The following is an 11,803-nucleotide window of genomic DNA, read 5'->3' on the forward strand; positions in this document are numbered from 1 at the left end:
TGGGAGACCTACTCAGCTGGGCCTATGTTCCTGCCTTTGGGAGACCTACTCAGCCGGGCCTATGTTCCTGTCTCCCCTACATAAGTCTCAGGATCTGGCCAAAAAAAAAAAAAAAAAGATCAATGTGTTGTTTCGAGGAGTACAGCATCCTGAGGAAGCTTCCACTAGAGGACCCTATGGCTTTCATCTTCTCAGACTCCATCCATCCTGCTGCCCAGCACACAGGAGGATGCGAGGGTAGGAGGGTGCTGAGGACCACCCAGTCTCTCACCATGCCAACCAAGGAGGTGCAGTGAAGATGCAGGTGTGGAGACAGACAGCTTTGCCTGGAATCTTGATTCTAGCAAGTTGTCACCCAAGCCCTTAACTTTTCCATATTCATGTTTAAATCTGGGCATGGATTAGAAAAGTAACAGCGCATGGACTGCGGTGAGACTTCTGTTCGGAATGGTGACTCGTACACAGGAAGGGCTCTCTGTTAGCCACAATTATGCCTATTTCCGCCTCTTATCTGACAGTGAAAATATTTCTGCCTACACCGTGGAGGTGAATGCGCATTTGCAGCTCTGGAGAGCGATGCAGTAGACAGTCATTGGCTCCCCTCACTGCTATGCATTTCCCAAACACATCACACACAACCTGCAGTCCTCTCTAGTGTCAGGCACGGACACGTCATCATTGCGGAAGCGAGAACGTGATCTGGGGCTGGTGCTAACAAACATCCCAGTGAAAGCCTTGCAAACTATAAAATGCACCTGCCATATTTTAAGTGCAAGAAGAGTGGAATTTCCGTAATCAATTAAAAGTATATGAAGGTAGTGTTTTCCCTGAAGGGGTTTCATTCCATCATAGTTTTACAGCAAATTTTTCTAATGTGCTTAACGTTTTTCATGAAAATGTATATATTTGACATAAAAATGAAGCCTTCAGGGCTGGGGTGCAGCCGAGTGGTAGAGTGCGTGCCCAGCATGCTGAGGGCCAAGGGTCTGGCCTCAGCACTGCACAAAGAAAAAAAAAATGCAATCTTTGAAATGAGAAATTAAGACCAAACATCATTTTCTTTGAAACTAAAAGACAAAACAAGCTACCATAGCACAAGCTGGAGAACAGTACTCCTTTTAAGCACGAGGTCATACCCTTGTGTTTGTAAGCACATGAGAAAACTGTAGTGTTTACTTCCTAATCTAAACAAGTCTCCTACCTGTTACAGCAAGAAGAGCACCAAAGATTTTAATCAGGGCCAGAACGAAGGAGATCCCAAAGTATCCAGTGAGGGAAAAGAGGAAGGCGTAGCCATAGGTGCGAACAGGGTTCTGCAAGAAGAAAAATGACCTGTTAGGAAAACACAAAGCAAGCCCTGAGGTATCCTATGGTATCAAGCCACAGAACTGAATCAGCCTCTTGAGCAGTAATAAGTCATTCCACAATGCAGCCAAGCAAACAATATTTAGTTTTTATTTAATGGGAAAATATTGATGAAATGAAAAACCCTTGATTTGTACATTATAAACTTCTCAAAAATTCACTTACAGGGTAGAGAATGGATAAAAAATTAAATATCAATCATTTCTAAGATCTTCATTTCTGATCTGGAATGTTGCATTTGAAGAGTGACCAAATTATTTATTAACAATAGCTTTTTTTTTTTGCACTAGGCAAAAATAGTAGAGAGAAAATTATTAAGTGTAAAGTGTTTACTTTTAAAAATGCGATTAGTGTTTACCTTTGAACAAAATGCCACTGCAGGGCCTAGTCCACTCGTGCAGGACAATCCCAACAGAATGTACACAAAACCGATCGAGTATGAGTACAGAACCTGGGGGAGGCAGAAGTAAAGCACAGAAATGACTGTCACACCAGAGGGGACACTGAAGGTTTGAACACACGGAACAATTAATCTACTCAATACTACAAAACAAAACATTTTAAAAGTGATATTATCATTGCCCTATGGCTGAAGTTTCTAGAAATAGCTATGAATTAATACCAAATACAGATGTATATATATATACATGCAAACACACACACACACACACACACACACACATACACACACACACTATTATGTAATAAAAATCCATGGCCATATGGAACCTTCCATTTATGTTCATATTTTACTCATTTCTGGATTGTTAAATTTAAGCAGACTTTAATTTTATTCTATAAACATAAATATGACAAAATCCTTAGAGTTACTTACAAGATAGGAAAAATGTCCTGGACACTGGAGTTTTCAAAAGACAGGAAAATCACCACTCTAGTTTCCCCACTCACTTTTACTCATTTATTAACTCCCCCAAGGGGACCTCCAGTTTCTGACTGAAATGCTCGCTACAGGTTAGCTATGCTACTCTGTATGTGGGCTACTCTCCTGACTCTCACAGCTAACCTAATCTTAATCCCATGCTTATCACCCAGTTTTCAACTGAAGCCTGAGGTTGTAATTTGGCCCAAAGGAGAGCTATGGTGTAACCTAGGATACAACTGAGGCTTCAGTTTAAAGCCTGCTGCCCTATGTGCTACCTTGAGTTTCCAGGTGACCTGCATGGTCTCACTTCTGAGGTCATCTTTACCTCAGCCATGAAGAGTAGTGACACAAACACCTATCAAGGTTCAGGTTCCTGCTACTGAGAAGTCATTTAAGATGCCCCATGCTGTGCCCAGACAGTAATAGGAAACTTACTCCTGTATGTCTTCAATGCAGTGTGTTCTATGTGAATAACAAAGCAAGTGTGCTTGCAATGTCTGAGACACACATACACACACACACACACACACACACACCTATATAAAAACAAAACCAGAAGATTTTTAATCTGAAGAATACTTTTAAATCTAATGAACATTTAAAAGGAACACCTGGAGAGATTGGAGAGAGCTCAGGAATTAAGAAGGTGGATTGCAAAGTTAGGTCCTCAGCACTCAAAATGAGTTGCTCACAACTGTCTGTAACTCCAGCTTCAGGGGAATCTTGACCTCTGATGGTATCTACACTTACTCATGCATGCATACACACACACACTAATATTATACAATTAAAAATAAAACAAAAAATATTTTAAAGAGATAATTGAATAAAAGGAAAGCCATACCTTAGTCTTACACCAAAAGAATCAAGCATACAGAAGCCATGCCCCTAAACTAATTTATAATTCAATGCTAACGTCAGTCACGATCCCAGGAGGGGTTTCTGATTTATGTAAGGGTATGAGCACCCACAAGTAACCGCTGGTAGTTCTTTTGAAAAGGAACAAAAGTGGTTAGTCCTAACGATGAGAAATTCATGAAGCTGTTCAAGTTTCTGTGGGCTGAGGCAGAAATCAATACTAGAGAATTCGATTCTGACCCCTGTGTAAGGATGTGAGATAAAGAAGTCACAAGTGGGAAGGGTGGGGTGGTTCAGTAAACAGAACTGGGTTTTAGCAGGATTTATTTAATAAAAAATGGAAATAATAAAACTACTGGGCAACATGGGTGAAAATCTTGAGTTGGAAAGGCCTTTTGACACATAGCCAGAAGCCAACAATAAAAAGAGAAGTTGGACCAATAAGAACTATAAATTTCCACACTGAGAGCAACACAAAGAGAAATACAAACAGAAGGAAAACAATGTCACAAAGAGTTTTCTTTTAACAGATAAAAGATTACAGAAATCAACAAGAAAAATATTGATCAGTTATACAACAAGCTATTAGCAGTGCTGGGCTCTCTTCCAACCTTCCACACTATTGCTAGCATTATGTTTCCGGGAAGGATACAGTGGACTGAAATGCACAGAGTCTCTGACACCATGGCCATCTAATAACATCAGCCATGCACCTTCCAGACAGGAGGGAAGCACTGGGGTGCTCACCATCTCAGAGTTGGAAGCATTGTGCAGCTTCATGGCTTTCTCCTGGACATTCCCGATGACAGCATCTGCACACAGTGCCAGGGAGATAAGCATCACACCTTTAGGGAGAAGACAATGATCCTCTTTAAGCATATCAATTATAAGCAAGGTTGGCCCGAAGTTTAACTGGGCTACAAATCAAAAGCCGACTGTCAATCCCATTTGGCTGGAATGCTGAATATTCTGATTTATAACTTGTTTTGTAAGCACATAGGTGATGATATTAATATAAAAAAGACAGACACTAATAAACTAATGCTACCACCAGAATCTTACTTCAGCATCGTGCCAAATAAAGTCCACACTTTTTAGGCAGTGTCTCTTGAAAGTGCAGCTAAGACTCAGGATCTGGAGAAACAATGGAATGCCCAACCCTTTAGTTCCACACTGTCTCAGAGGCACCTAGAGCAATGCCTTTCTTAGCTTGCCAGCCAAACTGTCTTGGGAACTCTTCACACGAGCAAGCCTCCCTTTCATGTCCATGAGGATAATGTGGACAATATTACGTTGTCACACGCTGCAGTGACAGGTTCAACGGAATCGAGTCTAGGTGATAGCATTTTCTCCTGGGAAGCAGCATGCAGGTGTGCAGGAGGACAGGCCGGCTGCCTCTGAGCTTCACATGCAGAGGAACGGGTGTCACAGTTCCATCTTTGTTTTTTTGTGGGGGCTTGCAGGCTTTCTTGTCTCAACCTTCTTGATGCTGTAACCCTTTAATACAGGCCTCCATGTGGTGACTCTCAACCATAAAATTATTTCATTCCTACTTGTAACTGTAATTTTGCTACTGTTATGAATCGTATGCAAATATCCGATATGCAGCGGGAAACACTGTATATCTGGAACTCCAAAACATAGAATGGTTGATTTCTTAAGGGTTAATTTTAAACAGGATGAGGATAGAGTGTGTAAAATGAAATAATACATAGCTGCCAATCACATGGGAGCATTGGTAACCGGAAAACAGGTTAGGTCAAAGTCTTGCACAGTCAAGCTTCAAACAGCACGGAAAGTTGTTCCCACATCCTCTACCATCTCTCCCCCCACCAGCTCTCTATGAGCCAGTGTTCTCGCCATCTTATGGGAGAGCGTAAAGGGTCTGCAATTCACTCATTCTCGGCCTCATTTTTACACCATTTAAATTCACTGCAAATCTGTGCCTTCTAAACTTTGTTTTTATAGCTAGAAGAGTCGATGATGTCTGTTCTCAAGTATACACTTGATGTAACAGTCTATGATGGGAAAAATGAAGATTTCCTGATAATTCTTGATCCTAAAGGCAATAGCTGCGACCATAAGCACTGTGTGAAGTTAAGCAGTGAGGTTTCCATGGAAGCTGAGGCAGCAAGTTCCCTCAGGACTGTGGCTGTGAGAGGGCTGCCCCAGAGGCCCAATGGTTCTATTTCAACACACAGTTCATGTTGTGGTGACCCCAACCATAAAATTATCTTCATTGCTACTTCATAACTGTAATTTTGCTGCTGTAAATCATAATGTAAATATCTGCTATGCAGGATATCTGCTTTGCGATCTCTGTTAAAGGGTCATTAGACCCTCTGAGGGGACCATGACTCACAGGTTGAGAACCTCTGATTCATCTGCATGGTTATGAAAATAAAAACACAAATCTAATGCTTATTCTTCTCCATGGACATATTCTAATACTTACCTGTCTTTTGAAAAATCTAAATTTAATTGACAAAAGGCATAGCCCACAATGGAGGAAACGCTAAGCCAGAGTCACAGCTCTATGCATATTTGCACTGTGACTTCCCCACACCTCCTGCATGTATGCGCAGGTCAGCATACACATCTCAGCTCTCCTGTCTCCGACAGTGAAGGCTTTACCCGGGAGCCTCCTGTCAGGCCCTACAACAGTGTCACATCCTAGAGCACCGCTACTTTTACTACAGGCAGGAAACTCTGAAAGCCTCCTTAGGTAGGAAACTCACCGACCTCACAGCATCATTTAAAGTCCTCACGAAAACGTACAAATTCTTATTCAAAATAAAATGCTTATACAATTTAGGAATACAAACATACTCCTCACCTGTCAGATTAAAGTTTGGTGCAATTGTGCTGTCAGCCAGGGTAAACCAGATCAGGCCAAGGCTCATGCACACTGCAGCAGACACATCTGCAAGATTGTAACGCTTCCCTGTGTAAGACAAAAGGACACCGGGCTCATTCTACAGATACTTACCTAGTCTACTGTCAGATCACAGCGCCCCACCACGCAGAATTGGGATGTGCTGTTCATGCCTAATGCCCAAACAGAAAGAACACTCACATCAAGGCACAGCAATCTCAGGTGAGTTAAGACTAAATCAGGCACTCCATGATCTTGTAAGACAGAACGAGATCTTATTTTATCTGACAGGAAGAAAAAAAAACCAAAACATAAAACAAAACCACACACACGCACCACTTAATGGTGAGGATATGCCTTGAAAATGCACCCGAGGGGGATGCTGTTGTCTGACGTCATCACACGAAAACAGACCGAGATGGCTATGTCACTGGGCAACCTTATCTCATGGGATCAAATGCATACACAGTCTACTGGTGACCAAAGCTTCCTTACAGTGTGTGGCTGCAGTTTGGTGAAAAGTGACAAAAGTAAAAGGCACACTACCCAATTTTAACTATGTGGAGAGACGAGTTTGTCCTTTAGTTAATGTGTAATAAAATAACTACAAGGCTACAGATGTTCCTGCAGCTTGTCAGTTTACAGAGGGAAGAGGTCTGGCTATGCTAAACACCGTTTCAGCTGATGAACACTATGTGAAGACAGTTAGGCAGGGAAGAATTCACCCATTTCCCTCTGCCTAATGTATTCTAACTTTTGGTAAAGATTCTAAGGAAATACATGTGCCTAGTAAGAATTTTTAAAAGAGACTGAGGTATTTTATTTCCATATGAACCACTATTCTGTTGTGTTCTGAGTGAGGTGCTGACACATTTTCATTGTAAAAGGTCAACCCAGGAAGGCATCTTGATGCACATACTGAGAGCAGGCTGCCCGAGCCCTTCATGATGGGAAGAGCCTCAAGACAGGGACTAAGCAACAACTTGCTCCAATGCCTACTGTTCCAGCTGCCTCCTCTTTTCATCCAGCTCGACTCAGCTGCTCTAAACCATCAGAGCCAGTTCAGTCAGGGAAGAAGTGGGCCCACTCAGATGGGCTTCACTCTGTGAATATGGGATGCATTAAGTTCCAAGATAAAGTAATAAAATAATGGCTTTTCTCTCATGTCCAAATTATGAATTCAAATACTACAGTATGTTAGAGAAATAGCAATATTTTTATGACACCCTGTTTTTATAAGATGCTTTACTATCACAATATCTAGAATGCTCAAAAACAGTGTTGTGGACATTTACTTTTTTCCTAATGCCAGATGCCACAACACAGCTGCGCGCTTCAAACAGTACAAAACATGTCATTACTGTACCTTGAATAAAAACTCCTCCTAGCATAACAGGAATCAGTTTGCAGCACTTGAAGATGACTTGGGTGGGGTAATTCAGGTAGCCCAAGGAAGTGTTTGATAAGCCCATAGTACCCACAGTTAGAAAAGCTATTATCATGTAGGTTTTTCCTGGTATTCTGGAAGAGACAATTTTTAAAACCTTCATTGTGGGACCCGGTTTCATAGTACTTTAAAGATGATGGCTTACAATGTGCTTCTCTATTTCTGGTTAATGTTTCTGGAATATACATTAAAAATCATTTTTTTTTCATATTGTACCACTGTTTACTTGTACACTGACAAAAATCACAATATACTTTGCTAAATCATCAATGAGGTATCTCAACTGTGTGCATAACAGTAAGAGACTCACTGGGATTCTAGCTGATGGATAAATGCTGATCAAAGATTTTATTATAGTAGCTCGAGGTATAGACAACAACTATCTTGATTTAATGAATAAGTGAGAGATGATGAAAAAAATATGGGCTTTTACCATTCTACAACGGTAAAAAGGCCCTAATCACTAACGTTGTAAATTAACTTTTAAATTCCTTTAGTTTCCTAACTTTCCATCCAGAATTAGGAAAACTGTAACCACTAGAACAGTCAAAGACCTTTTCTAGAGAAAGCGCAGGAGCTTCACAACTCCAGACATGATTATTACTATAGTGTTCTCTATTTTCCATGTTACAATAACCAGCTTCAGGTAATGTTTCTGATGCTGTCCTTGTAACCTCTACACTTTTAATTCTGGCTCTGCCAGGCTTGCCTGAAGGAGATTTTGAATTTGGTATCTTTAGGAAGTCATTAGTATGGGCATATATCTGAGGAGTCAATAATGGTTTAAAGTAATAATGTGGCATACTGTATGATGGACACAAAAAAGCATTAGTCACATAATTTGATTATGCTGTAAACTTAGATATAACCTACTTACATTTATGCATTTGTATTGGCATTTAAATCAGGCACAAAGGCATGCAATTCCTCTAACTTTTTTTTTTTTAAAGACAGGATCTTTAGCCCAGGCTGGCCTCAAATGCCATATGTAACTGAGGGACACCTTGAGCTTTCCGATCTACTACCTGAGTGCTGGAATGACAAGCATGTGCCACCAAGCCTGCTATAAGTGGTGCTGGTGGTGAACCCATGGCCTTAGGCATGCTAGGCAAAGACTCTACCAACTGAGCTACACCTCCAACGCTCTACATCTTTTATATGAGTAGATGTACACTAATTTGTGGGGAAAATTCTATTGAAATGCATTATTTGACCTTTCAGTGTTGAGGTTTTCCTACTTAAGTTCTAATGTAGGAGCCACCATTTAAAATCCACTGTCAAGAACGGGTATCCTTCAATTACTACCACTGTACTTCCTCGGTGTCCCTGGAGTCTGACCAGCCACTGTTCTTGTCCTAAGTCTGACCAGCTTAGTATAAAAAACAGTCACCATATTTCCTCAAAGACAGCTGTAAACAACAGTGGCCAGAAAGGAAAAATTCCATTCATTAAACTTCTGAGGAATGGTTACGGAAGCAGGATACAGGCAGAGAGGAGCTCAGGGCCACAGCGGGCCAACCCCTAGAGGAACTTCCTACATGACCTTATAAAAATGTCAGCCCTCCTCCAGGTCCTGTTTCCTCATGGGTGATGAGGAAGCTGCATCTCATCAGCCTACCTCCTGGATTCCAGGTGTTTCTATTTAATTACTCAACAACTTCTTCAATAATGGTGAGGAAAAGAAAGTCCTTCAATGCAAAATTGTGTATTTCCTGTATGCCAAAGTCAGACAATGGCTAAAAAGTTATTTGGTGAGGGATGACAGAACCATGTTTCGAGCATCAGAGCTGTGATGTTACTCCCGAAACACACTCCCAAGCAAGCCGGGAGTTCAGAGACTCCCCGTGTCTTGACAGAGTCTGAGAGAAGCAATGCCCGTTTAAACCCATCACCTTTAAACTCCTGTGCTTGTACTGACACAGCATCACTTATGCAGACCCAGGCAGAGAAATCAACGAAGCAGAGTACAGGTCAAAGGCTGAAAGAAGTAACAACCATCATGGGAATTCAGAAATCACGTACATTAAAGATAAGGAGCCCTGCGGCTGGATGAAGCTCTAAACATTGTGCCTCGTAAAGAAATGGTTTCAGTTCACAACTACTGATTTTAAGTCTAGAGACTCATCTTTCAGAGTCTTTCTATGTTTAAATCAAAAGCAAGTTATCTTACTTTCAAATGTTTTAGGGTGACATGGCTAGAAAGCTGAGGTCGCCGAGCCCACACCACATCTCATCTGGCTGGCTCACTACAGGAGCTGTGCCCTCAAGTCCACCCTGAAGCCACGGTTTCCAAGAGATAATGGATCATCAGCCCCTCACTATTAGTCTTAGCAATGATAGTTACTTACTTTCTAGTCCATCAGCCACATTTTATCATGGAATTTTAGAGCACGAAAAAACAATAAAGATGATATACTACTTAACTATAATGGCTGCAAAAATTTACGAGCAACAGAATTTGGGAAATAAAATTAAATTTATAAAGAAAATTGTTAGATTCTTCCAATAAAAATCTTGTGTAAATGGATCTGAATATTTAAAACTGAATAGTTACCTATGTGTTGCTCCAAACCAATAATATAGAAAAATAACAAGCTATGATTGTTGAGGCATTAAACATTTCTATAAAAGATGGAATGTCAGGATTGTCTTTATTATCTTTTAACTGTCCCACAGATACATGAATATATGCATCTTAGATGCAATGAAAGCATGAACATGCTTCATTTACCCCCAAATTTCACGCTCACATTCCTAACTACCTTCTGTTTATGGTCACAGTATTACTGTATTTTGTTTTATATGCCGTTAAAGATAAACCAAAGCATTTTTTCAAATCTACATGGTTACTAATTTAAAAGATTTTCAAATAAGCACTCTGGATTTAACATAACAAAAGATGTTCCTCCGGTATTCAGGAAAACAGATTTCCAAACCAAGACAAGAATGTGGAAAATGGACTTGTAGGGAGAAGGGAAGCTCCCAGGCTGAGAAAGAGATCTGGGCAGGTTGGTGAGAGTATGTATGCACGTGAGAAACTGCCAAAGAACAAACTGCCTCAATTAAAAGAACAGAAACCTTGGACTTTCAGGTAAGGCAGCAGCCTCAGAGTAACAGCCATATAAAAAGGATTCTATTTCAAGGTGATGGATACACCAATAGAAATGGAGCTAAGTCAAACAGCTAGGTTGTTTTCTGATGGGAATGGGGGTGGGGGTGGAGCAGAGGCTCATCCAAAGGGAAGTCAGTGCTGAGGAAGACACAGGCAGCTCCACTCTGGGGACAAGGCCAGGAAGAGCCTCCAATTCAGTGGTAGGTTTTGGGAAGACTGATGTCTCAGGCAGATCAGTCAATGCTGGAGAGGAATCCTAAGGAGGGCAGTGGCTGGGAACTGACTGTTTAAAACTTAGCTATCTGGGGTGGGCTAAAACTAGGGAACAGCGACACGCCAGAGAGCCTGCTGGAGGACCTGAGAACTTTGAAGGCCCCGGAGGCTTCTTGGCAGCCACAGTTGCATCCCTCCATGAGGGTGAGGAACAGTCAAGCGGGCTACACAGCACAGAAGGTGCTTTGTCTGTACAGGTCTGTGCAGTGTGTGCCACACTTCTAACACACCTGCTAGCCCCCTCCAAGTAGAATTCTAGTGACACCAGGGGATACTATCTAACGAGTCACAGGAGGTCTGCCCAGCCCACAATTGCAGAGATTCTGCTGTTCAATTGTTCCCTTTATTACTATATGCTGACTTTTATTACTTGTATCTTAATTGGATTTCAAGTTATCAGCTACCAAAAAAACTACAATAGCTTATGTTCAGTTTTCATTTGCTTGGTAGGTTCACTTCTATCCTTTGATTCTCAGACTGAAAGGGAACAACTGAACAGCAGTTATAACTACTGTAAATAAATAGGCACCAAACACTGTAGCTCATGATTTTATATGGATATTAATAGACATAAAAAGTCACTAAAGTTTTAGTACAATAGGGAGATTTTAGACAGGTCATTCAAACTAAAAATCTACAAGGAAACTTTAAACTATAACACTGGTTAATGGATTTAACAGATACAGTAGCTTCATATCAGAGAAAAAGGGCTGGCTCAATATACACAAATCAATGTAATACACCACATAAATAATCTTACAGACAGAAATCACCAGATCATCTCAATAGATGTAGAAAATATCACAGACAAAAGTCAATACCCCTTCATGACTAAAACTCGTAAGAAACTAGTAATAGAAGACATCCACATCAAGAAATTCAAGTCTCTGGATGATAAACCTATGGTCAACGTTCTACTCAAAGTGCTCAAATCAAGTCTCTAGATGGTAAACCTATGGTCAACGTTCTACTCAAAGTGCTCAAAATCAA

At 40.9% G+C, this 11,803-nt stretch overlaps 1 protein-coding gene across 3 annotated transcripts in view; it reads right to left on the reverse strand.

Moving 5' to 3' along the window:
- The window catches only part of Slc35b3 (solute carrier family 35 member B3), a 24,564-nt gene that overhangs the window by 4,367 nt on the left and 8,394 nt on the right, over positions 1–11,803 (reverse strand). For all 3 annotated transcript variants that reach the window (XM_026783155.1, XM_005355065.2, XM_026783154.1), the window contains exons 4-8: positions 7,348–7,502; positions 5,943–6,050; positions 3,854–3,951; positions 1,724–1,816; positions 1,202–1,313 (exon numbers count right to left, since the gene is read on the reverse strand). In XM_026783155.1, coding sequence (XP_026638956.1) covers positions 1,202–1,313; positions 1,724–1,816; positions 3,854–3,951; positions 5,943–6,050; positions 7,348–7,502 — 566 coding nt within the window. The remainder of the gene's footprint in view (positions 1–1,201; positions 1,314–1,723; positions 1,817–3,853; positions 3,952–5,942; positions 6,051–7,347; positions 7,503–11,803) is intronic.

The sequence above is a fragment of the Microtus ochrogaster genome, chromosome 16, assembly GCF_000317375.1.
Source record: "Microtus ochrogaster isolate Prairie Vole_2 chromosome 16, MicOch1.0, whole genome shotgun sequence".
NCBI classification, from domain to species: domain Eukaryota; kingdom Metazoa; phylum Chordata; class Mammalia; order Rodentia; family Cricetidae; genus Microtus; species Microtus ochrogaster.